At 41.2% G+C, this 26,622-nt stretch overlaps 3 protein-coding genes across 3 annotated transcripts; 2 read left to right on the forward strand and 1 right to left on the reverse strand.

The window, feature by feature from the left end:
* The first annotated feature begins 703 nt into the window (after positions 1 to 703).
* LOC104317258 (beta-microseminoprotein) lies at positions 704 to 5,861 on the forward strand. The gene is made up of 4 exons (XM_009918009.2): positions 704 to 832; positions 3,873 to 3,972; positions 4,509 to 4,611; positions 5,493 to 5,861. The coding sequence occupies exons 1-4, from the start codon at positions 830 to 832 to the stop codon at positions 5,620 to 5,622; spliced, it is 336 nt and encodes a 111-aa protein (XP_009916311.2). The 5' UTR covers positions 704 to 829; the 3' UTR covers positions 5,623 to 5,861.
* An 8,152-nt stretch (positions 5,862 to 14,013) lies between these two features.
* On the forward strand, positions 14,014 to 18,377 carry LOC104317261 (beta-microseminoprotein). The gene is made up of 4 exons (XM_069795692.1): positions 14,014 to 14,423; positions 15,745 to 15,849; positions 17,106 to 17,211; positions 17,889 to 18,377. Exons 1-4 carry the CDS (start codon positions 14,303 to 14,305, stop codon positions 18,016 to 18,018), a joined length of 462 nt encoding a protein of 153 aa, XP_069651793.1. The 5' UTR covers positions 14,014 to 14,302; the 3' UTR covers positions 18,019 to 18,377.
* A 7,876-nt stretch (positions 18,378 to 26,253) lies between these two features.
* On the reverse strand, positions 26,254 to 26,622 carry LOC104317262 (elongin B). The gene has a single exon (XM_009918014.1). It carries the CDS (start codon positions 26,620 to 26,622, stop codon positions 26,254 to 26,256), a length of 369 nt encoding a protein of 122 aa, XP_009916316.1.

A 26,622-nucleotide genomic window follows, 5' to 3' on the forward strand; every position in this document is an offset into this window, starting at 1 on the left:
TTCTTTTTGAAACATAGGTAGGGCCTCAGTTATTCATTCTAAGAAGAGGTTGCAGGAGCAAGAGAAAGCAGAGTATTCGATTAGCACTCTGAAAATTATCACTGCTTGTGAAAGTATTTTGCACATATAAAAGTGATCATATACTCTGTCACAGTTATTCACATCAAAGCCTGAACAGTCCCACAGGAGCAACAGCAGGCTTTTGATTTGAGAGGAAATCCTTATTTTAGTTGAGAAGAAAGAGTAATGTTGTAATGTGATCCAGCGCTGACTAAGATCTGAATGTTAAGAGGTTTTGATACTGGTAATGGCCAAGTACCCTCAGCTATCTTGCAGTGCACACCGCAGCATTAAACATGAGTATGCAAAGATCTGGCAAAAACTTCCTAAGCTATTAATACCTAGTTCTCTACTCTAAGCATATTCCAGCCCACTGATAGCAGAAATGGTCAGCATACATTCCTGCCACAGCTATAAATCACCTAACCATACAATACTGCCTACAGCTTAGCTATCAATACTTGTATTTCATGACAAAGGCACTTCCAATCATAATTTTTCCAAGGAATACAAAGTTCTGGGTTCAACATTTTACCCAGGTCAGTGCTCTACAGAATCAAACATTTTCTCATTGCCAGCGGGTAAAATTTCAATGATTTCTTCAGAAATTTCAACATAACCACATTTGAGTTGAATAAGCTCCCCCCCCTCCCCCGATTTGAGTTGCTCAATATAAAGGCACCGTAAAATATTTGCTCTCAGATTCCACATAAAGCATTGCAGAGTTCTTCTGGAGACTTGGAGCTCTTTGGAAGCCAAGTATTCCACAATGGTAAGTCAAATGTTTTGATTTATTTATTTATTTATTTATTTATTTTATGAGGCTACAGCTAGCTATTTGCTTTAAAACTGCAAAAGAAGGATATTTAAACGAATCACCTAGTTACACATTTTTAAATGTGAATATATTCTATTAAAAAACTGCAAAATGCAAAGACACCTTTGTGAAGATTATTGTGAATTTTGTTCTTTGTTTTGTAATTCTTTGCAAGAAACTCTACACATATATCTCTTAATCTTTCACTTGCTGTTATCCTTTTCTCAGAAATGTTTGTGACAATATTCAGAATTTTGTCAACATTTAGGACCATGCTTTAAAAACCTATGGATGTGAAATACAGTTTAAAATATAGTCCCTTTACAATGAAAAGTATAATACACAGTGTATTTTGTCTGCATTTCTCTTTTGGTCTATCAAGTTGTGTCCTATTTTAGCTCTTCAAGCCTCCAGATGTGTTTGCAGAATCCGAATCAACAGTTAGGTAATGCTAAATAGATAGACAAAGCCCTATGGCCCACTTTTCCTCTAATTTATGCTCACATAATCCCCAAAGGTGCAGACATCAATTACTACCTTTGATGAGAATCTCAGGAATGGCATACGTTTTACAGAAGAGGCTGTATTTTCTGTATTATATGTAGATTCATAAATAAAGGGAGAAATTATCATCTACTTCTTTCTTTGCCTAAGCTTTCCTGAGGGCTTGCCTATACTCAGACAAGACTTAGTTGAACAAAATGATCTGGTACCTCATTCCACATTAATACATTAATTCACCCATTTTCAAAGGCCATTAAACCCAGTCTGGAAGATTCTGTTGTCCAAGATGACTGGTGGCATCCCCTTTTTAAGAGAGCACACAAGAAAAGGAAAAAAAAAAAAATTTCCTTGAAGTGCCTTGCTTACAGACCACCCAGAACAACACAAGGCTGATATTTAACTACCAGCTCTTGGCATCAGTGTAACAGTAATAATCTCTGTCATTTCTAATAAAGGATACTGTTTCTGCCAGTGCTTTCTTACCTGTTTGATACCCTCTGTGCTCAGCCTACTTTCATGTGGGCCCTTTACTGCTAACTATCTGTTGCTTAGCTGATGTATCCTTTGGTTGTTCCAGTATAAAGCCAGTTCAGACAGGGATTAGACACCAGAGACTTCCCCTTCTGTTTCTGTTTAGATTCAGTGGGAGGTCCAGAACTTTGGTCTTTAGAGAGAGGAGCATGCCAAAGTTCATCTGACTGGCATTTGTGGGAATAGCAAGATAAGTACAAACGTTGGAGCAAACAAAGGATAAAACATTCACAGAAGACAGCCCAGCACAGCAATAGAAGGATTTTAGTCTTTTCTATAAAGACATGAGAAACAGCAGCAAGACCTCTGGTAGAACTGGCCTGTGCTGTTGCAAACAGCTGAACCAGTTTGGAGGAAAGCCACCACCAAACTCAAGATGGATGATTAATATACAGCAAGCAGTATCCCAAGCATGTTGAGATCCTCTGTGGAAAGTCATGATGCTCTGAGCTCACAAAGCCCTGAATCACTGCATAGCACAGATTGCCCCACAGATCCATGCAGAATGCAAGTGGAGCCTCAGGAGAGACCAGCTGCGATGTTCATCCTACAACTTCACAGAACAGGAGTTGCTTAGGCAATTTTCCTTTGGCCAGGCACCACAGAATAGCACAGTTTAAGAGCTTCAGTCTTTCTTCTTAACTTCCTTCATTCTGGCTATGGTGCTCAGCATGGCAACTGGCTCTATTCTACCCCAAAGCATCAGAAACTCCAAATCACAGAACCCCTATGGAAATTAAGCATTACACCCTTCCTAGATCACTCCATAGACCGTCCTCCTCCCTTTCACTAAACCATAAATGTCCCTCAGCCCTGTAAGAAAGCAGCACATCAAGTATTAAAATAGAAAGTTTTTTTCCACAGCAGACAGAGGAGATTCTACTTGCCTCCCCATCTGCCTAAGGTTCAGGACCCTTCAGTGTTTTTGACAGTCATGATTCAAGTAACCCAAGGCAGACAGCAGAGCTTCCTAAAAACAAAGTCTCTCACTGCTATTTTAAACCCCAGTTTCAAGCAGCAACAGCCTCTGGAGTTCAGAACAGTAACTTGGAAAGATCTACTCATTTTACAGTTCTTTCATGTTAATTTGCAAGTGCTATCAAGAAAATTTAAATAACTTCCTCCATTGCTTCTCAGTCTCTGTCCATTCCTAAACTTTTGCCTTAAGTTATCCAGCTTGAGCAACCCATCAAAACAACCCTGTGCTCTCTCATGCTTCTCTGTCTCTCTACCCCAGTATAACAGCCATTACAAAGTTCTGTAGGTTTTTTCCAAAAAGTCCTGATTGTTTGGCAGGTCACAGCAGACATCTCTAAAGAGCTCTTACAGGTGTTTAGCCGTTGCCACCACTAGGCAAAAGGAAGGGTGTACAGTGACATGTCCAGATCTGTGTGTGCATGGTTTGACAAGATGGCTGACGTGCAGCTAAGCAGAGTGTACAGCACTGGAATTTTGCCCTAAGATACTAATTTGTGTCTCTCTTCTCTACCCAGCCACCTATTTCAAAATACTGGAATATAATTAAGTCTGAGATCTCCACTTTTCTGCCAAATTTGGAGAAACTGCTGTACCCAAAAGTGAAGAAATGGGATGCTACAGAGAGTGATTTGCTGGAGAAATAGCTAAATCTGACTCAAAGGCAATAAATGAAGCACTAATAAGAGTCTGACAGGGCTTTCAAGTATATAATACTATTGAAGCTTTTTGTGTTTTCTAGAAATTAGACTTCAGCAGGGACTGATGCTGCTGACGCATTTATGTCATATCATTTTGTCTCTTCCCACCTAAAGGAAAAATTCATCAATGCAGTGAAATATCTTGAGTGCCCTTTCCCAGCATTTTCATATACACATAAGATTATTTCTATTTTTTGCTTCAGGTTCAGTGACTTAGCTTTTGAAAACAAAGATAATCAAAGTGGAATTAAATTCATGCCATTGCTCTGTATTCTCTTTTACAGAAGAGTTTTCTGGCTTTCCTTGTTGCAATGGGCATCATAGTGACCCTGGGTGATGCATACTGCTTTTCTAAACTCAACAAGCCAGGGGAGGCCGACAAAGGTAAGAATAGGGAAGGTCCTCTCACTTGATTGTTCTGTGGTAGCTTGTCTCTATGTGGAGCTGCCAGGAAAGGCTCAAAATACAAGGGAGGGAGGAGATATCAGAAAGGCACGAATAGGAGGTTCCAGGACCAAGTTGCCAAAAGTAGGCAAAAACAAAGTCTTCCCCTGGACTAAGTATGGTTGCAGCAATATTATTGCTATTGGTAGTAGGTTGCTATTGCTATTCCAGCACATGGAGCCGATGCAGGAGTTAAGAGTAATTCTGAATAAAGTCTGGTGCCAAGTGGCAGGCCTGGCTGGTTAGTTGCTCTCTTTCACCCCAGATCTGTCACACTGAAACTGTCTCTAACAAGTGAAGAAGAAACAAGTTCAGGCTCTCAAAATAGTCCGGGTAATAACCCGGAGAACAAAATGACTTCTACTTTACTATTGTCAAGAAAAACATTTTCAGAAAACTTGAAATAATTTTTAAACTTTTCAGCCTTTATGTGGAAGCGTAAAGAACATGTTTTGTTTTGTTGCTGTCTTATGCAGGCTGTATGCTGGATGGAAAACTATACCCCCTTGGAGAGATTGCGAGAACAGAAAATTGCTTCAGATGCAGATGCAGCCAAGATGCAATGCGTTGCTGCTCCCTGTAAGTTTGAACTTTTTGGTAGCATCATTGCCCATAGGAAGACCACAGCTTTCCATTTGCTGGGGATAAATGAGTTTCTAAGGGCACAAGAGAGTTTTTCCTCACTCATGTCACAGAGCTAGGGCAAGCCACATACAGCTCTTGATCATTTGAATCCTTGACTGTATTTACCTTAGCTCACTTTCTGCTGACTGGGAGTGGACACAGGCCCTTCCAGACACATCCAGTTGGTGCTTGCCTTTAATTTTGAAGAACTTGTGAATACCTCTTACACTGCAATTAAGTCTTTCCTTAGCGGCAAAAGTGGGGGTAGGAAGGAATTCATTCCACAAGGGAGTTAAGTGAAGCTCCTCTAAAGAGCTTATGACAATCTGAATCCCTTTCCAGAGGTGCTTTTCTCCAGTGAATATGCTGACTCTAGAGTAACAGGGCTCTGCTCTGAAGCATCTATCTCCAACATCCTCCTTTTCTCTAATCCTACCTTCTCAAAGGGCCAAAATGGCTTGATTATGATCATCGCCTTTTCTCAGGTGACACTCAATCTATCAGGAAACAGCTACTACATTCTAAGCAAATTGGCAATAATGAAAAATTAATGGAAAAGAGATAAAACATGCCAAATCACACTGCTAAGTGCTGTGCTAGAAATCCCTATGCTAGTACTGAGCATACTGGTGCATCTACACGGCACAGTGCAGCAAGGCATCATTTGAGGCCCTGGGAGCTATAGCTGTGTGGCACTCAAGCTAGCTAGGCTGGTCTTAGCCATAGTTTCAGAGATCTCTCTCAGCATTAGTTCAAGCTACAATCACTTAACCCCTGAAGTATTGAATCTTTTATTGCTCTCAATCTAACATTTGCTTTCTCTTTGCCAATAACAGCTTTCATACTCCTATTGGTTATGACAAAGAGAACTGTAAAGTTGTTTTCAACAAGAAAACCTGTGACTACGACATCGTGCAGAAAAGTGACCCCTCAAAAGAGTGTCCCGTCTATTCTCGTGTGGGCTAACAACCCACCTGCTCTGAACCTCTCTGCACAGTGGAATTGCTTTGCCATCACAGAGAAGCTTGAAGACATGGGAGAACTTGTAAGAGAGAGTACTTCAGCAGCTCACTTCTAATCTCCTAATTGTTCTAATTCAGTATACAAGATGCATAATCAGATACAGTGTCTCATTTCTGTCATTACTTGCATTGGTATCACTGAGCTTTTTTGAATACAATAAATCCAGATGAAACATCCAGGAACACTTTATAATGATGGTTCTTTCTATGTAATAACATGGGGCAATGTCACCTTTGAGAAAGGAATGTGTTCGCCTCACTACTCCTACATGCTGTGCACCAGTATCCTGGCACAAGCTGCTCTCATGCTTTGCAGGTTCTGTTCTAGCCAAGGGTCAGAGCAGACATTTTAGCTCACCAGGTGTCAAAATCCATTATCATTTGGAAGGGATGCACTGTCTGGGACATGCTGTACAATGGCTTCTACTCAGGGCATACTTGAAATGCTGCAGGAATTTTGGCAAGACCCATGCTGCTAATGACTATGACATCCGAAAAAACCAGTGAGGATGGAAGACCATCATCATTTTTCTCCCTTTTTTTTTCCCCCTTCTTTTCAGCAGTGTCATCACCCAATAGCAGTGACTGTTCCTCTCCATTGACCGCTCTGACCTGCTGCCAGGTGTCCTCTTCCAAGCCCCGAAAGTCTGCACACACAGCGCTGCATTAGTGGTTCTTGCCCAAACTGAAAAAGAGATCTAGATCACCCCCTGGAGACATGCTTCCTCATGGTAGCAGAGCTTGAGGTACTAATAAAAAGCAGATGCCTTCTGTCTCTTCAGTATAAAAATTCCCCACATTCCCTGGGGAGAGAAGTCCAGCCAGTGATGGGCTTCAGAATAGAATCTCCCACCTGGCAATTGGTAATATCCTAAATCTGCCCACTTGTAGGAGACCAGGCAACAATACCCTATAAAATGCTCCTTCTACATGGCCTCTTTGCTCCAGAATTGAGTATTAAAAAAACCACAACAGTCTGCAGTTAATAGTTGTATGGTTTGAAAAGAAACACATCTTTCAGGACAAGTGGACTGTTTAATGATGCTCCATAATCATGACAAGTCTGTTTTCTTGTAAAAGTATGAGGTTACATACAGCTGAGCACTCTTAGGGCAGGGATCCTCACTTGGCCCAAAATAATTGTCAGCCTGTGTTTATTCAGCAGGGGTACTTGCTTCTCAAGACAACCAGTCTCAAGCTCTGTAAATCACCAGTAAAATCGGAAGGGTTTAACGTGGTATGTTTTCTCTGGCTTTGTTTTTGGTAACTTGCCTCTGAACATTGTTTTAAACTTTCTTATGGCTTCACTTGAGATACTTCCTTTTGGAAAATATCCAAGCATTTCGCAAGCACTGGTATTACATATTTCGCCTTTTAAAGTTCTTTGCACTGCAGGCTGGATATCGGTCAATAACTCTGTGTTTCTGTACAATTGGTTCCTGCAAGGCTGAAAAAAATATGAGGGGCCAGAATTAGAGTCACTTCAGCTTTTTCCAGTATAAAAATTTGCATATGTGTTTTTAAAATCTGACTTCCATTTGCTGATATAATTGTGCCATTCCACAGCAGCCTGTGGAAATGAATGTTCTCACATTGCTTAAGGTCCTAAGGTAAGTTTTCTCCAAAGAGTTTTCATATCCTGCAGGAGAGGAACAGTTTTGAAACTTGTCCTGAATGACTTTTCCCCTTTTCTGCCAGCTCATGTCAAAATTACACAGAACACAGCTTCAACTGGTACCTGAAGGAATGTTCTTGCTTACAGAACAAACAGCTGCAGCTTCTTAGGGGAAGTAAAATTTTGAGCATGGAGCTCCAAAGACTTCATACCTAAATAGCTTACAAAACTGTTTCTTGAGAAAAATCTGGTTTCATTTATTTTTTAAATCCTAATTTTAAAAATAAACATTTTCATGGCTAACAAAAGTGACTTGGAGGCTCCTCATGGATTATTTTTTAATTCAAACCACTGAGGAGTGCACACATCAAGATTAATATCCAGTTTGTTGTAGTCTGGAACTGTGTCATGTGATACTGGAATTATTTCAGTATTCCAAGATTTTCCCTACCAGAGTCTTATAAATTAAGGCTACATTTTTCTTCTAAAACTTATGAAAATTAGTTTATTATCTCATAATGTCACATTCATGTTCTTAATATTAGTAGTTCCCCAGTAAGACTTCATATTTTCAGTGATTTACAGATAATTAGTTCACTTTTAAATTAAATAGAATTTCACTCTACTTAATACCTTATTTGGACATTTATTTATTTGTTTGTTTATTTATTTATTATTTGGAGCCTTATTACCTCCTAGAACCCCAAGAGTTTCTGTAGAATCTAGGTGCCAATTTTCTTACAGATGAAGATGACTTTCTCAGTTCAAGAAGATTTCTGATTTGCTGGCAGCGCCAGTAAAAGCATGAGTGACTGAAACAAGAAATCTAACACAGGCTCTGGATCTCATGCTTAATATATTTGTTTTGGGACTGGAAAGAACCAGCATTTTTGACCAATGTGATTAGCACATCCTTCCAGGAGTTATCTGTGGGTGGGGAAGCCCATCTTCCACTGCAAGGGCACCTCCCCTACCACACACATGTACTTGAAGCAGAATCTGAACAGCCCAGCACAAACAAGAGCTGACACTGGAGAAGCAAGAAAATGAATTCTGGTGAGTTTACCAGGCAAGGAAATGTAGAGAGCACTGATCTAGAGGCTCCAGAGTACAGTCTGGCTTCACTGAGACCCAGAAATTCCCTCCAGATGTTTTAAAAAAGAGGTCTTTTAGTTTCAACATGCAACTGTATTGGGTTTTCTATTGCCAGAGTAGCTGGCACTACTGAAACTACTTTTTTTCCCTAAATAAAACAGCTTTAGCAATGAAGCTCAGGAATCTTGCATCTTTCTTGCTATAAACCAGAAAGCCTGTCTACTGAGAGGGAAAATGCTTAACAGCATTGCTGCAGGTAAGATAGATATAATTTTTTTTTATTCATGAGATGATCCAGCTGCAGGAAAGCAGGATGATGTATCACTCACCCTCTGTTCTGAATCCTTTTAATTATTTGTGTACCACCAAAGATGAGGGAAATGTGTAGGGCAGAAACATAGAGAGGCACCAGTTCAGTTTTCCATCCTTCACAGCAATGAAACTGCTTGTTGATTACTAGTCGAATCTCAGTAACTTCCTCAGAAATCCCAACAGAACCTGTCCAAATCTGAAATATTTTTGTGTTTCATTTGAAATGTTTCTTGTTTCACTGAAGAATAAGTTGTTACCACTTTTATATTCAACCCTGCAGGGAACACCAGACAGGCCATACAAGAACTCCTTAGAAACAAAACATTGTTATGAAAATAAGTCCAAATTTCAGATTCTTAAGATTTCATAGCACTCGGAGTCAATCTGTTGACAAGTATGTGATCAGAGCACCATGGCAATACCATATATGCATTTGAGCTGCAACCTATTTCACATTTGAAGGAATAACAAAAATAAAATATTAGCTGTCATTTTGTGAAAAAAATCACAAGAAGCCTGTTAACTGTTCTAGCCTTTCAGGTGCTGTGATTCCTGTTTGCTTTCTCAAAGGGGGAAAGCAATTCTCCTAGCACAAGTATGCTCTCAGTAACTGTTAAAACACTTTCAAAAAGTAGTCCCAGACATTGCAGGTTTTTTACAGCAGTGTTTCCTGGGCTTTCTTCTTGACACCACTACGTAATGCATACTATTATTATGAACTAAACAGGCCAGGCACAGTTCTGGTGAAACATGCCAGAGATAAGAGCCATAACAGCTGTCTTGATGTTGTTCTGTTCTAGTTGCTGCCCATCAGGAATAGACAGGAGGGGTGTAGGACAACAGATGGGAGGAAGCAGGATTTTATACATTACAATGGAAAACATCAGAGAAGAAAAAAAAGAGAGAAGATCCCAACAGCCAAGATATCCCATATATTTGGCTGAAGCATTCTGTGGCTGCCCTCCCCACCCTAGACTATTCTGAGTCCATGCAGCAATAATATCCAACCACTGCATTTTATCTTCATGGAATAAGTGACTAATATGAATGGAAAAAAGCTCATGTGCTCTAAATAGAGCTGAAATACAGTGTAGATGGGGTATACACAGAATTAACTGACTTTCCCCCCAAAAAGCTCAGAGGTCACTGAACTAGGTAACTGAGAGTATAAAACTGAAGTTAAGCCCCCTTTCATTTTGTGCATGCATGTGCAGGTTGTGTTAAAGATGGAAGACTGCACAAATTTAGTACCACCTGGAGGACCAAAGGCATACTTCCAATGCCAGTGTGGCCAGAGCAAGGTCTACTATTGCACCATGTAAGTTCCACAAAGCCAGAGGCACCAGTGGCAAGAACTACAGCAACACTCCCACCAGCCACCCTTCCTATAGCTAAATCCCTAAGTCACACCTCCATCAAAAAGTCTTTTCATAGACTTACGATCTTCATTTGCCTAATCAGCTGCAGGATTGGGATAACAAGCTGTGTTTGGAATCACTGTGTTTTTTCATTTCTGGAATAAACTTTTTTGTCATTTTCTGGTTCACTGAAGATTTCTAAGATCTTTTTGTTACCACATGGCTTGAGTTGATAGAAGTGTAGGAAATACCGCATTTCCCATGAATTGGAGATCTCTTTTTGGCTAGCTCTGTCAGTCCTTATCCATTTTGTTTTACTGCCTCTGGACTTTTGTCCTCACTGCTATAGTATCTGTGGCTCTCTTCCTCAGTATTACCCACACTGCAGAGATGGACGTCTCGTCCTTGCAAACACAGCCTGGCATTTGCAGTTGGTTCTTTAGATCTTCTTGTCTGTCTCTATGTCCCTTGCTTAGCACTAATCCTTCATCTGGGGATCATGACCTGACAGGATTTTCCAGACGAGCTGAGGAATTACCAAGTGTTTTTAAAAAATGCTTTTGTGCCTTAGCAAGAAGGATCTTTGCTTACCCACAGAACTAAATGGGGAAAAAAATGAAATGTTTCTCATCCCACTGAAATTGCATTGAATTAAAACTGAAATTTGGCCCAGGGATGGGGACTCTGCTACATATGGACGGAGACAGGGGTGTTCAGATCAGGGGAGAAATGACATTGTTGTCTCCAGCTTGGGCGTCCCAGCTTGAATTGAGATGTCAATTCAAATTTCTGCTATGCCACATGTTACCTGGGACAAGTGGCTCACACCATCCATGCCCCTTGCCTGTAAAATTAATAAAAGTCTTTGCTAATTCCTGTGCCAGGAGAGATCTGAGGGCATAGGCTTTGAGGCTTGTGGGTATATGAACCTCAGAGTTAACAAAAATATTCCCACCAAGGTAAAACTTCCTTCTGCCACATTTACAATATGTTTCTGTGTCAACAGTGCACTGTATATTTTAGTGCTGCTTGCTTGTGCTTTTCCTTAAAACAGTTCTCCTTTCTCACACGCAAATGTGGCAGACTTTGTTTAACAATTGTAAAACCAAAGTATATTACACACAGCATTGTCAGTTTAAGGTCAAGACGAATTTATTTGTAAAATTGTGTTTACTTATGATCTGTGAGCTGATAGGCCTCATGCTTCCTCTTGCTTTCCCCCTCTCAATGGCAGTGGTAGTCAATCTACTGGTTTTAATGACTGGATAGATGAACTTATCTTCTATAAGGAGTCCTGCACTTACTCTCTCCTGCAGAAAGCTGCTCCCTCTCAAGAATGTGAGGGTAGTACTGAAATGCTAGGTTAAGAAACAAGGTTCCTGGACTGCTTTCATTCTGGTGCATCTCTTCTAGCTTTAAGTTGTTCATAGAGTAATGCTTTTCATAGATATTAGCCAGTTTATTGGTGTTTTTAAATAACATTACTGCTCTGAAATCATGCTGTATTTCTCTCTGTTGATTGCCCAGCACTGAAAAATACAGAAGAACCAAGGCTGATAATCTTGTCTTACTTTCATTATCTCTGTAGTCCTCAGTGAGATGTAACCAAAAACCCAAGCTGAAGAATGAATAAGTAAAATAGTGAGGTAAACCTTCAGGAAAGTCCCCAAGATTTTTCCCCACCTTAGGAAGAAACAGGATACTTTGTTCATCAGCATAAGTGGAAAGAGGGCAGAGAATTAGGCAGAGCACTGATACTCTTAGAATGTTGTTAGTAAGAAGTAAACCTGTTGGGAAGGCAACATGAGATTTCAACAGAGCAGTATCTGTTGGAGATATCTGTTCCCCACACAAGCAAGGCACTTATCATCCTGCACATGAGCAACATGAAGAAACGCAACATAACATGGGCCACAACTGACCTCAATAATCAACATATGAATGGACTGTCTACATAGAGTTTGCTGCTCTGAGTGGTTTCAGCACCACAGCATCTTGTTAGGGTCCCATGAGATCACAGATCATGCAAAGAGCTTCTTTACTGTCCCTAGACACTGACCAGGCTTAGACAGGTAGCTCCCTGCTGCATTCCAAAGAAAGCTGCTTGCAAGAACTTCTTTCCATACCTGGCATAGCTCGCACCTAGAAAAGAGGGAGGGTTCTGCAATGGGAACAGCTGGGCGGTCACTGCTTCTCTGAAAAGTTGAGAGAGAGAGAAAACACACATGCGCATTGGCTGGATTTTTGGGGTTTGGAGTTGTGCAACAAATGCATTCTGTCACTCAGCACCAAACAAGCAAGTTGACTGGGTTTTGGCTGTAACAAATTCCACAAGTTTCACTCCAGTACACCAGCATCACAAATCACTATGCATCTGCTGACTTTTGTTCACATACAAGAACTTCTTCAGGATGCCTGTCAAGCAAAGTATTGCATGCAAACTCCAAAACATGCAAGATGAAAAAAATTAAATAGCTCAGTAATATTAACAGAATTAAGGCAGTGTGATTTGATGGTCCTTTTCTTTCAAACTATCTTGGAATACTTGCTCCAGATTACCTTTGAGGACACTGAGGAGCTAATACCTTGAACAGGACTCTCTGGTATTTCCCCCAGTATCATCAGCCAAGGTGAAATGGTTATTTCTCAGCACATAAATGTTACAAAGAGCAGGCATGCAAAGCTAGGGCCCATCCTTAGCCATCCCACAGATGTAAATCAGTTAGGTCAGGCAGCATAGGAACAGGACATCGGAAGGGAGAGACTGAACTCTCCCCATCTTCACTGCAACCAACACAAAAGGCAGCTTTGGCCTAGGATCACAGTGTATTTGTTATCCTACTGAGCCTTTTTTCCCCCTTTAATAGAAAAATGCACATGCTCTGAAATACCTCCTCTGAAACACTGACACACAATGATGCTGTTAAATTGGCTTCATGCATATTTGTGAGAGATCCAAAGGGGATATGTGGACTCTGTTGATGCCAGTAAAAAATTCCCAGTGCCTGTACTCATGGGCTGACATGGTTTTTTGGTTTACCAGTGATTAGGAGTCAAGGGCATGAGCCATGTGGCTGTGGTGTTAGTCATCTCCTGTTTCAGGGCAGTGTATACATCAGCATTGCCAAATCTAACTTATTAGTGATGGGCTGACTGTGGGCACCTTTATCAAACCTATGAGCACCTACAAACACTTCAGCTCTTTTCTGCCATCCTGAAGAAAGTTCTGGTAACTGAAGAAAAACCGATTTACCCAATCTACTGAGTTGAAAGCCAGCTAAGTTGTCCCTGTGAGTACTGGTCTCACTGTGACCTGCATTGCAATAATGCTGGCTTTCTCACATGGACTTCCTGAGCTAGCTCTCAACTCTGGAGTTTTGATAGAAGATGTGGAGTAGCCACCCCAGCTTGGACTTCAACCTCTACTCCCAAACCCACACAATAAGGCAACACAATTAGGCAGTCAGAGTAGTTAGTTCAGGTATTGCAAACTGTGCAGCCCTGGTAATAAGGGGAAGACTTCTTCACCTACCAGGGCTACACAGTTTGAAATATTTGAAGCAACTAGATCAAAGCTAAGCAAAAGGGGACTGTACTCGACTCCTTTGCTATCAAATTACTGTCCTAAGCACTTGGAAAGTGTCTGCCCAACATGTACAGCCTCTGCAGAAAAGGAACCATTTCTCCCTGGCCACAAGGATTAAGGAAGAAAATATATGATGTCTATTTTTTCACAGAGGACCTGAGCATATGGGTCTTCTACACATGATGGAAAACTGAACAAGGAGGAAAATGGTTATCTAGGTCCCTTTTCTAAGGGCCTACAGATGCCAGCCACTCTCCACAGAAACTCTGCTTTACACGTAACCCTTCCAACCACCACTCCTTTTCCACAAGAGCCTTCTTTCCTCTTCAGCTGGTGAACAAGCAAGCTGAATGATTACTCGAAGTTCCTCTCTTTTAAAACCTAGATGGTTCAAACTAAGCATGCAAATTTCTTTGTGAGTGACAACCACAATGTCTCTAATGGGTTTCTCAGGGCGAGTGCTAAATATTCCTTCCGGGCTTGAAATTTCTTTCAAAGTACCTCCCATAACTGCCTTCCAGATCCAATGTGGCACAAAAGCCACACCTATTTCTTCAGTGCCTTTTAGAACCAAACGTTCCTGTATACAACTGGCTTATTTTAATAACATCCACCCCATGAGGTCATTTTGCAGAAACCTCATTGGAGTTATTCATGCATGTTCAGTCTGCTCAAGGACTGGTATCATACATTCCCTCTCTATATAAGTTCTCTGAGAAGATGTGCTTCCTACAGGCCATGTCCTTACTGGAAGCCTCATAATTCTGCAAGAATTATGAGTCCTTACATCTTATACTGTAAAAGACCACGGTATGTTGCTATAGATTTTAAAGGAGGTTCTGTTGGTTTTATCTCAGTACTCACAGATCTAAGCAACTTGGAGAAAGTGTAAATTCTGTGTTTTGAGAGCAAAAGTCAGGCAGATAGGCACAGGCAGATAAGAACCTTGGGTAAAATATATCAGCATGTATATGGCAGGAGATGTCTAATAGGACTCCAGCTAAGGCTTTTTATTATAACCTGTTTTCACTTATATGTAATGTTTGGAGATAATCTCTTTTCTGGTAGAAAGCAGCTCTGTTGTGTCTCAACCTAGAACTGGCCTTCATATTTGTGAAAAGTCTAGATAACATCTGAACATTTAGTTAAACTCTAAAACATGATCTTGATTTTTACTCATTTGCAGCTCTGTGGGTTTTAACCTCTTCTGCAAAATAAAATGCTAGTTTTTCCTCCTCTCATCTCTCAGGTATAACTTCTTTTTATAAGTCACCAGTTCTACTCTGTCCAAAACAAACACACATATATATAATGTGTGGGTGTGTGTCATTGTTCACTCCTGGTCTACCTTTCCTCTATTACCAAGATTTTAAATTCATCACAGCTAATTGCATCCTAGAGTTCTTGCACTTATTTCCTCCATATCCCCAGTGAAAGCCCTTCAAACATTTCAAGCTAATATTGAATGATAAGAGACTAGCTGAGGAATTTAAGCTGAACTCTCAGAAAAAGCTGCTGACAAAGGTCAGACAATATAGAATTATCTAGGTTGGAAGGGACACCTGCAAGTCCTTTGGTCCAACATTCTGCTCAAAGGAGGACCAAGTCTTGAGTGTTCAACTTTAGCTAAAGTTCTTCAGCTTGTTCCTAATCCTTCAATATTAGGGTAAAACATCCAGTGGGTTCTTCAGACTCCAGTGAAGAAGTTTTTACAATTATGAGTGAGGTTAGTGGCAGAGGCAGTTGGTGACCAATCCTACGAAGAAAATAACGACAAGAAAAATGAATGGGGAGGGGAAAGGAATAGAACATACTTCTTTCACAAACAGTATCTGGGTCTACCAGTCCTGTAGCAGGCAATGCTTGATTTTAACAGCTTGGAAAGACTTTTTTCCCCTCCCAAATGATGCTCTGCCTCTGCTTCTTCGAAATGGTTCAGTATTCCTGATTGCATGTTAAAGTATCTAAACTGTAAAAGACAATTGGATTTTGATTTGAAACCACAATGTATTTTCCCATTTCTAATGGTAGTATTTATCATCAAGACATCTTAATAGTTACTTAAGTATTTGTTTGAATTCTGCTTTCTTGTTCAGAAAGCCATCTTGGCCTGCCTTCTTGTTCTGACCATTAGCATGCCACTGTCCAATGCTTATTGCTTCTTTCAGCCATTGAAGCCAGAGATGTCTGACGGTGAGCATGACGGTGAGAAGTCAACTGTCCTCAACTTGACAGACATCACCACAAGCACTGCCTGATTTGATTTGTCCATTCTGTGCAATCAATCACAATTTAGAACTAAGTGGAAACAGTGGAGAGAAACCACTAGGAAATGGGGGTGGGGTGGGGGTTGGAGAGCAGGGAATTTATAATATGTTATAAAAAAAGAAGAGTTTACCTGAGGAGCATCACAGAGACCAAATTACAAATGAATTTTGTCCAGGGAAGTAGCATAGGCTTAGTTTATCCATCTGCATGAAGTAATAATTCATATTTTCACAATAGCAGTGTATTTAGAAATACAGAGAAGGGAGGAGAAGGGCCTTTCTCTATGTATGTGTGTAGTCAGTATAAAGCAGGAAACTGATTGGCAAGTATTCAGCACACTGATCAATTTACTCATTGTTTCCCTATCCCAAGGCAAATTCTTAAGAACAGAATGGCTGCTCCCCTTGACTCTGGGACTGCTCTTCCTGAACACAGCTAGTCTATGAGTCTACAGATGAATGGAGCTGCAGGAAAATAAGTGCTCAAAAAAGAAACATGCAATTATTTGGATACAAGAAGAGCTGATGTGTGCCGGTATGCAAAATAAACCAAGTGCCCCAAAATACAGCTTTTTCTGGGAAAGCTAGTGCTACTACTAGAAAAATGAGTTACCATTGCCAAAGAAACAGAACATATTTACAGGCAAAGACACAGCCTAGAACCCCCAAATCCTCCATTCCATCTTGTCTCATCCTGATAAAAATCCTGCTTTCCAGTTCACTTATTTAGGAAGTCTATTCTGTGACTGTTGGACAGGAACTTTATATACAATATGTGCTTTATTCCTGCAGCTGAGGATTAGGAAAAGTTTTCCAGGCAGATCTAGTCTTGCTCTAAATGATGAGTCAACAATAGTTGGTGTTAATGACAGGGGAAGTCAAAGCCTTTTCTTAATTCTGACCAGGTCTGTGCCTAGTTGTCTTTCTGCTGGGTGCTCTGATTCCTGTAATTAAAGATGAGCTATTCAGGGAAACCCGATGCTGCTGAGAACCACAGGAAACAGAGCGATTCAGGATACCCTTCTCCATGTGTTAGAATGGTAGCAGTGCTGCTCTGTTCAGGAACCTCCGTGTTTGCCAGACAGGGATGTTAATGTAAAGAGCCAACAAAGATCCCACCCATTTTGTACAAGCAATAGCCTTGTTAGTGTAATAGGTCTGACACTGAAGGCTATTTGCACACTACGTTTTCAGGCTGCCGTGACTCAAAAGGAGAGCTGCATGAATTCGATTCCCACTGGAGAACCGACGACTGCCATGATTGCTCCTGTTCCAGGGATGGAATTGACTGCTGCTCCAGGTGAGTTCAGAGCAGCAGTGGGTTTTTCCTCCACTGCCATGATACAGCACAAACCACTTCCCTTCACACAGGGGTCCCTGAGAAACAGCCCTGACCCTTCTCTCACTCACTTCATGTCACAAAACCCAACACTGTTGTCACTGTGCACGCAAGAAGTTCCTCTGACTAATATAGCTCATATTTAACAAATTATTCTTAATTAAAAAAAAGAAGACTTAATTCTTCTTGGGGCTAAAATTGCAGGCAAGATACTGATTCAAGAGAGAACACGCAGTTATGTAAGAAATTTCTACTGGTCCTAATCCAGATCTTCCCAAAGAAGCAGCTCAAGGTATACTGGCCTGCCTGTAATTTTTCCTATAGTGACACCCAACCACTCGTGCAATTCTTGTTCCATACTGTGGTTGAAAAGAAAAAGCAATGACATTGGCATAGCAAATAAACACAACAAACATCCCCTGAGTGTAAATCAGATCAGTAAACTACAACTGTCCCCTCATCCTGCTTAAGCAGAGACTAAATAACATTTGAGCTGGGAGCTTTGTGTGAGCTCCCTTTTCTGCTCCTGAACGCTTCCTCAGTATAGCCTCTTCATATTAAAAGTGCAGATGCCATCTGAAATGGAAACTGTTCACTTCTTGGTGTCATCACCTCTGTCTTTCTTTTCCCAATGACAGCTTTGCAACACCAGCTGGCTATAATGAAGACAAGTGTGTAAGTATTTTCAACAAGGAGACCTGCACTTATAAAGTAGTGGAGAAAGATGATCACTCAAAAGAATGCCCAGTCCATAAATGGGTGGGCTAACAGAGCAGGATTGTGGATTTGGAGGATATTTCCTTTTTTTTTGTTTTAAGGGTTCTCTCTCTCACAAATTCAAAAACACTGAAAAATGCAGCTGTTGAGTGAAATCTACTCATAAAACCTAACGCATAATAAAACTGAATATCTACTCACAAAAGACTCCCTTGTTTTCTCTGCCTTCTGCTTCCCCATGAAGAAAGAACTGACTTGTTCCTTCCTTGAGATCAGAAATTAAAGCTGACATTTTTTAGCATCCTCAATAGCTGTTAATTATTCTCTAGTCACGCTTCAGTGCCAGGGAGTATATTCTGTTATCTGTGCACAGCTGTATCTTAAAGCTAAAATAAAATCAGATGAAACATCAGAAATTCATGTGACTGATTTTCTTCTTTGAGGATGGAAACTTAAAGAATTAACATTCCAAAAAAACATGGGAAAGAAATGAAAAGCAACTCAAAAAGATCTTTCTGAACACTCTCTTTTCTAGGACAATGTCTTATTTGATGATCTTTTGTCCTATATGGCTCACTGAAGCCCCCAACCTATGGACTACAAGAACCAACAGCTACCCAGCCTAACCCAGCACTATACTTCCATTGTACCCACATCACAGCAGACCCAGTCCTCAACCTGGGGTTTGGGTAAAATAAAAGGTCCTTAAGAACTTCAAGTTATTAAATTAGTCAATAGGCAGGATTGTGGCTGGAAGGAGAGACTGATCTGGACTGGGCTCAAACAAGGAAGAGTTTGGCAAATCCACAGACAATAACTGAGAGGGATACACTTGCCAGTATAAGCTCTCCCTAGGAGCACTGCTTCATAATCTTTATGGGTACATTTGTTCAGTCGCCTCTTTCGACAAGTGACTATGAACATCCTACGTCTCCATGCTCTATTCCCCCGTAACATAAAGGGCATGTCAGAGCTTCCATAGTTCCTCATTTCAGATTGTGGAATGAGCACATACCTTGTCAGTAGGGCCCAGTTCTGCTGTCTGCAGGGGCAAGGCAAACCTCAGCTTGTGTCAGTCTTGACCACATGTGCTCCAGTGAGCAACGCAGGACCCTAGGACTTACACCCCAGTGTTTTATTCCACCTCTGCTTCCCTTTCTCCTTCCCCAGGAAGACAACCCTGTTGGTTACACTTTTTTTTTAATTGACTGCCACATGCCCTCTTGGAAGAGGACCCACAGTAACATACTTTATACAACAGTTTACATGCCAAAGCTGCTAATGTCACTGTGCAAATAGACTAAAGGAGTCACAAAGCCCATAAGGCACTTACATGAAGAGCAGTAACAATTATATCTACTGGGAAAAAGGTAAGAGGGCTCTGCATGATTTGAGCTGCACCTGTCCCACTTTCTTCTTTCTTGGCTACCAAAACCTGTGCAACACTGGTTGAGGTCTTGTGCTCCCCATCAGACAATGCACAGGTGTCAACAGGCTGCCCAGGAGCACGTGCAAGATTGGGTTGTAACCGAGCCGATATTCTTGTGAAGCCCAGGAAGATGCCGTATGTAGAAGTTCAGAGCTTAACACCCAAAATACTAGTTTGAGAACAAGGGATACCTCTTCCCTCATCATCTTTAGACAGTGGGATTTTGATTAAGTACTTACCATAGCTAGCTTGACAATTTGTCTGTTACAGCACTCATTCATTTTGTAGTTTACCTCCAAACTCACCTGAAACTGACTGCTGAATTTTTATTTTTTTTTTCCTAACATCTACCCATATTTGAAAGCTACTGGGACCTGCTTATGGGCTATTTATGCAGACAGTCAATTATAGTGCAATGTAGAACAAGCTTTGTAACCAACTATTTAGGCACATTATCAGTTTCTGTCTTGAACAGATATCCCTTAGTGGTAAGGAACTATTTCACAGGACCAGTCAAAAATAAGATCCAGAGTTCCTAATGCTATTCAGGAAGACTACAAGCTAGAGAATACAAAGACTAAAAATATAACAGTAACCAAAAAGCAAAGTGCTTTGAAAGCAGGGGTATAAATTTTCACAGTATTTGCAGAGACATTCTGGGTTCAGTATGGTATGGAGACACATGCTTCTGAACCCTGAATTATTCCTTTTCTGCAGTACCGTAGCCCAAACTGAAAATGTTGATGAGTCTGGAATTGTGACCTGTGTTTGAGTGAAGTTGAGCTTTGTGTTTATGGTCTCTGTATATAAGAGATCACGTTCTGTGCAGTCTTCCAAAAGAAGAGGTCTTTTTTCTCCTTCCTGTCATCTTCCTCCCCATCTCAGTTAATTCCTTTTCTGCATTACTGAAGTCTGCTGATTTATCGTTCTCCCATTGTTCTGAGGGCACCAGTCTTTTTCTGTTCTGCTGCAGATCATGATCTGATCTCTGAAACAGAATGAAATCCACTGAAATCCATTTACCTCTGAGCTTCTTGCTGTGTGCTTAAGTTTGCCAGTTTGAGTACTCTCAAACAGAGTAGAAGCAGGTGTAGCATCCCATTATGTACTCTCTGAAAATTGTCCAAGGACTGGGAGCATTACAGCTTCTGAGTTATTTCAGATGGACTCTACCCAAGCGTCAAGGCTATGAGAGGAAGTTTAAAAACCAGGCCATTATTCTATCTTGTATCTTACAAGTGCCATCTGTGTACAGATAGGATTCATGTTCTCAGACATGAATCTTGCTGTTTACAGCAGGTAGAACATTCAGATTCACAGCCTGTCCCAATACCCAACAAAGAGGAGTAAAAAAGTTTGCCTGCCAAGAGGAGATAGCATTTGCAAGGCCATCCTGTTTTGCTACAGCAAAACGGAGTGCGGACAGATCATTTTGGAGCTTGTGTAATAGTCTTCAGCCTTTTTTATACAGCATAAAGGAAAGATTTTGCTCTGTGTTATTGCCATCCTGGCAGCAGATGCAATTTGAGCCTCACCCACAAAGAGGAGCCCATCTTCTTACTAGGTTTGTTCTTGCAGTAATAAGCTGCTTTTACCTCAGACTCCAGCTCCCTAATTGGTTTAATCCAGTGCATGTGCAGGCTGTTAGTTTACTACTTGTCTCTAGCTACTGCCTTCCTTATTCTAGCACTAAAATTTTGTTTTCCAGTGTTCTGTTCCAACTCATTGCTCTGGATGACCAGACCCAGCCCCTTCAGCACCTGCCAAGGATGCTCAAGTTAGGTTAGAACCATTTTGGAACTGCACCCACATACACACAATTCACCTACCACAAAGCACATGTGTTTCTTGGGAAAACTGTCTGACAGCATGACTGCAAGCAGAAATACTAGCTTGCCTCTTCTGCTTCTGTTTCCCACTCTCACTTGCCTGGAAAGCTCAAGACTTACCATTCACAAAACAATCTATCCACATTCAGTGACGTTGCTTGGGAGACACCATCCCCATTAGCATGAGCCTCTTTATGTCCGTTTGCAAGCCTATGCTAAGAGAAAGCATATTTGAAAGCATCTTCTAATGACACCATGCCTAGCACAGTCTCCAACACTTCTGAGTTGAGGCTAGAGGACTTGGAAATACTTGCCGAGAAAATACTGCACCATGGTGCATGGAAATTGTAGGGTTGCTATTTCTAGTCTCCACCAAACGAGGTGACACAGGAAGGGCAGCAGCATGGATGGAGGCAGTCTTTTTACAAGGGCCTGTAGTGATAGGACAAGGGGTAAAGATTTTAAACTAAAAGAGGGTACATTCCAATTAGGTACAAGGAAGAAATTCTTTACTATGAGGGTGGTGAGACACTGGAACAGGTTGCCCAAAGAAGTTGTGGATGTCCCATCCATGGAAGTGTTCAAGACCAGGTCAGATGGGGCTTTGAGCAACCTGGTCTAGTGGAAGGTGTCCCTGCCCATGGCAGGGGGAGCAGAACTAGATGATCTTTAAAGTTCCCTTCCAACCCAAACCATTCTATGGATGTCTTTCTGTCTGCAAGAGACTTCCAGGCCCAGTTGCAAGGCAAGTCCATAGAGAACACCAAATCTTAAGTAAGCTGTGACCAAAGACTTACTTTCCTTTTTAAGGCCGAGTAGACATATGCACCCAAATTCCAGAAAAGCCAGCCTGAACCAGCACTCCTATATGACCTTTTAAACACATTTTAAATGTGTTTAAACACCCAAGCACCTTTCTCCACCATCTGCCAAGTCTTGTTATGATATGCAGATCTACCCTGTCTGCTGTGCAGAAGTAAGAAAGATTCATTTCATGTCTAATCCAAAAAGCCTCCAGGGAGCAGTCTGTAAAAGCAGACTTTACTCTTGACTGCTCCAAGTTTCAACATGGAAACAGATGATGTTACCTATCGCATCTAGTTTTGGAACACCAGAAGCACAGCAGGGACTTGGCTTCCGTCTGTAGCAAGGAGTCTAGCTATGGGAGGATGACAAAAGTCTCAAAACTGAGAAAGCAGAGACAGAGTGTACAAAGCTCTGCTTTGCTCTCCCCACTTTGTGAAGTGATGTTTTGTTTTGGCATTTCACTACTTCAACATGCACAGCTACAGTCCCATGTAAAGAATACACCCTTCCATCCTCAAAGCTTTACATCATAGCACCACTAGCTCCACATAGTGGAAAGGAAACATTCACAGAAGTTTCCTCAGTTATCCTGACACATTAAAGGTTTAAGAGACTCTGCAGAATCTTGGGAGGCAACACAGCCCAGGCAGAGCAGAAGAAGTTGCATGCTCTCTTCCCCCCAGTTTCTCTCTCTCCACCTGGTAGCACACAGCGCTCCTGCTAGCCCTCCTAGAAAGAGAGGCTGTTTTGGATAACTGGCCATCTACTCCCAGTAATTCTTTTCAAGGCAAATCTTTTGAGTACTGGAAAGGTGTTCTTGCCCTAAAAATGAAATCGAATGCTTAGCCTATCAACTACCAAGTCTTTTAAATCAAACATCACAACACACATATAAATCTGGTGGAAGTTTTCCTATTAAATAATGTTTATCACCTAAAACTTAACGGTTTTATACCCATTCATGTTTTGTTTCCATTAAGAATTTTTGCCCCAATCTTAAAAATAAAATCCAACTTAAACAATTATAAAAAAGTGCAGATCTCATTTACATTATGCGTACCAAAGAAGCTAGAGATTTGCACTTCACATTCTGCTTTGTGCTAATTTTAAAAACTTAGATAAATTCAATTCATGACAAATTTGCTTGTTCATTTTGCTCTTAGCTAACTCTTCTGTTGGTATGCAGGAAAGTTTGCATTGGCACCTTTTGAAAGCCTGAAAGTTTCTGTTCAAACCTATTGTTGTGTGCATGTTTCCCTGGGCCAAGTTGTGGTTTATTTTAGGGCAAACTAGATTGGCTTTATAACAGGTACTTATGTGAAACTCCAGAACATGTAGGTCACAGGACAAATCTAAAACACTCAGCAAGACTAGGTTACTTTAACACTCCTCTCCACCCTGCAAAATTCTGTTTTCACATTTCGTTCCTTTCAGCATGTAAGTCTCAACCACTGACCCCTGCTTTTTACACTTCTCCAGAGCTTCAGTGTTTTTGCATAGTCAACGCTTCAAGTAGATCTTCATTAAGGAGCACTGATAAACTGCAGTCCTTTGCCGCCACAGGATTATAACCTCCTTCAAAATATCCCAGTATTTTCTCCACTGTAATTCCAGGGGCTTCTCCCATTTCTGCCCTGGCCTGCCAAAGATGGGGCAAATCTACAGAGACAGCAGCAAGCAGTTTTGACTGTAACAGCTCTTTCACAGACTGTGAAAGAATTCATTCCCTAAGCTATATAACACAGAAATCACTCTGGTCCATTGTACGAAGGACAGAGTAGCTGGACTGGGCTAAAACGCCAGCTTGGGACTGTGTAGCTTCCCTAATGTGCTATCCTGAGACAAGTTACAGTGTCATTAGAGTACAACAGCCTCCTGAGGCACTTTGTCTCCCCTCTTCATTTCCTAGTTTGGGACTTGCTTGATCTCTCCTAACAGCATCATCCCTTCGACTTTCCATATCCTGCACATGGAGGAACTTCCCCGGGGCTGCAAGGGCATATTTTATTGGGGTGTGCTCCTGCTCCTGAACAAAGGGATGCTGTCCCACACAACAAAGATGATGGTCAAGGAGACGTGAGCAGGGGTCTGGCTTGGTGCAGTATTCATTCAAAATTCTTTAGACTCCTGAAGTCATAGACTGGGTTATTTAACAAAAGTCTTTTTCCAGCTCAGTTGTTTGTTCCTATTTGTTGTATTTGGCTGTGTAAGGTGGACTATTGAACAAGTTCATTTAAAGCATAGAGCATTGTCCTCTAATATTAACAGCAAATTATACGAATGGGTTAGATAAGAGATCAACTCTGTAACATTATTCTGAATCCTGGCAGGGACATTTGTGAGCATAACACCCAGAAGTTCAACATTTGGTTTGGCTACACAGCTGGCCTCAGGCCTATGTTTTTAGGATATAATTACTGTTGAGCAGCCAATTTCCCTCATTAACACCTCCCTTCACTTTCTTCCAAGTATCTCTTTTAAATGGGGGACTCTTCCATCTCTCTTCAGTAGGAAGGGGTTCAAAAGTCAGAATGACTAAAATTGTGTCAGAAATGGACAGTGCATGCCAGTATTCCTTGCTTGGTGGTCACTGCCAGTCTTCCTTGCTTGGTGCTCACTGCCAGTCAAGAATTTCAGCGAGGAACTAAGTTTTTCAGCAAGCCTAGTGGGAAGTATCAGGAGCTTGGTTGAGCAGATTGCTGTAACCACAGCCTAGCTACATTAGTACAGCTTATTTATGTACACATATGACAGCTCTGGAACTTTCTTTTTCTGTTATTGCTGAAGTTTTTGTTTGGTTTGTTCTTTTTTCTCTCCTATAAATTCACTAGTCACTAGTGATAACTGTCACAGTGCTTCTGTGCTGGAAAGAGTGGATGGACAAGTCAGAGCTACAAAGAACACAAAAACCTAGATGCTGATTCAGCTAGCAGACTTGAGTTCCATTTCTGTTTGCTCCAGTGAGGTTTAAGAATATAAGTGGCATTTTAGAAGTGTCTATATATTTAGTCTATATCCAAGGAGGTATCATGGACAGGACTGAGTAGTTTTAAGAGTGTTTTATGAACTTGGACATAGACTGGCCTGCCTGAATTACCCTTGATACAGGAGAAGGAAAACTTAGCAATAACACTACTTCAGAGTTTCATTTAGGGAACAGATGCATCGACACCTCTGATTGATTGTTAACAGAGAAAAAAACCCAGGAGTTTCCCATTGCAGCACAGCAGTGTGAGTCAAGTCAGATGTGATGGCTTGTGAAAACATCACTAGGGATAAAAGGGAAAGTCTAATATTAATTCTGAAATAGGCTGGTTCATAGAAAAAAATATTAATGCTGGCATCAATGCTGTTTGGGAAGAGAAGTGACTTCATAAGCTTTCTTAACAGTAGAAGCATTGATAGGACCAATCTCGTGCTTTAAAGCTTGTGGTAACCAATTTCCTTCTTAAAGAACTCTCAAACTGCAGTTTTATTATATCAGTTTCTGCCTATATTGCCCTTTTTCCACTGTATTTTTCTTGCTTTTCAAGAATGGCAAAGGCAGATGCAAGAAAGTAGATTCCTAATCATTTGAATAAAAAAAAAAAATCTTTGCCCAGTGGTAGAGGATTTTGACAGTCTGTGCCAGTAACCATACTTAATGTCAGCTTTGGAAATTCATCGATGTGTGTTGTTTTAGTGCAACGTCCCTTAACTTTGAAGGTAATAAGCTCCGTTTGCTCAGGTCTTAAGGTTATAGTCTTCCTAAAGATTTTGCTACAGGCAGGACTAGATACTCCTTCTGCACCCCTGTCCCCCACGATTTCCAGCCAAACTCCTCAGAGACACTACTGTCAGGAGTCAAGATAAAGACATAGAAACAAATGCTCACATACAAAGTTAGTCTGTGCAACAATTCTTCCCCCTCAAAAAACCCAGCAGCTCAGAGCTGGGCATTGGCTGGAAGAAACACAAATGGTAGAACATGCCACTTACAATTCAGGATGTACACACATAACCAGCTGCTGCCACCTTTCTCCTCCAACAATAATTTGGGAGAAGGATCCCAGGAAACAGTTCTGTTGGCTGCCTGGACACTACAGCACACTGACATCATGTAATTGAATTGCAGTTCTTTATTGGGCAGATAGACACCTTTGGAAGGGTGTGGTTGGACACAGGATACATAGACAAGACCAGCACCCTGTCTGCAAGAGGCAAAGACAGGAGATGCTGGTTTTAACACAAGGTTTGCTCCCTAGAGCTGCTGCCACACAACTGTGACTTCTTAACATCAGGTAGCTCTGGGGTGCTTGATAAGGGGTCAATACACAGTGGTTCAAAGGTGCCATTGCCAGGTCTGAATAAAGCCAAGCTCACCATGGCAGGAACATGAGGATGGCAGTTTCGGCTGCTTAAGCCACAGTCTAGTAAAGTCCTATGATCATCATCCAGCAGCTGGTCATCTTTGTAGAGCTGCTGCTCCTCCAGTGGCCTTTTCAGTATTCCCTCTACCACCTTTTTCAACTCATGCACAGTTGTTGTCTCTTTGGCCTCAGTGAAGATTGTAGTCCTGTGATGGTGAACCATCACGTGGACATCTATCAT

Source organism: Haliaeetus albicilla, chromosome 11 (assembly GCF_947461875.1).
Source record: "Haliaeetus albicilla chromosome 11, bHalAlb1.1, whole genome shotgun sequence".
Classification (NCBI taxonomy): domain Eukaryota; kingdom Metazoa; phylum Chordata; class Aves; order Accipitriformes; family Accipitridae; genus Haliaeetus; species Haliaeetus albicilla.

Bases quoted from the DNA above. Each gene is read 5' to 3' on its own strand.
- LOC104317261 (XM_069795692.1), top strand. From the start codon at position 14,303: ATGTTCAGTCTGCTCAAGGACTGGTATCATACATTCCCTCTCTATATA. The intron at 15,850-17,105 runs GTGAGAAGTCAA...CTACGTTTTCAG, and splicing joins GTCTGACGGTGAGCATGACG to GCTGCCGTGACTCAAAAGGA. The intron at 17,212-17,888 runs GTGAGTTCAGAG...TCCCAATGACAG, and splicing joins GGAATTGACTGCTGCTCCAG to CTTTGCAACACCAGCTGGCT.
- LOC104317262 (XM_009918014.1), bottom strand. From the start codon at position 26,622: ATGATAGATGTCCACGTGATGGTTCACCATCACAGGACTACAATCTTC.
- LOC104317258 (XM_009918009.2), top strand. The intron at 3,973-4,508 runs GTAAGAATAGGG...TGTCTTATGCAG, and splicing joins GCCAGGGGAGGCCGACAAAG to GCTGTATGCTGGATGGAAAA. The intron at 4,612-5,492 runs GTAAGTTTGAAC...TGCCAATAACAG, and splicing joins GCAATGCGTTGCTGCTCCCT to CTTTCATACTCCTATTGGTT.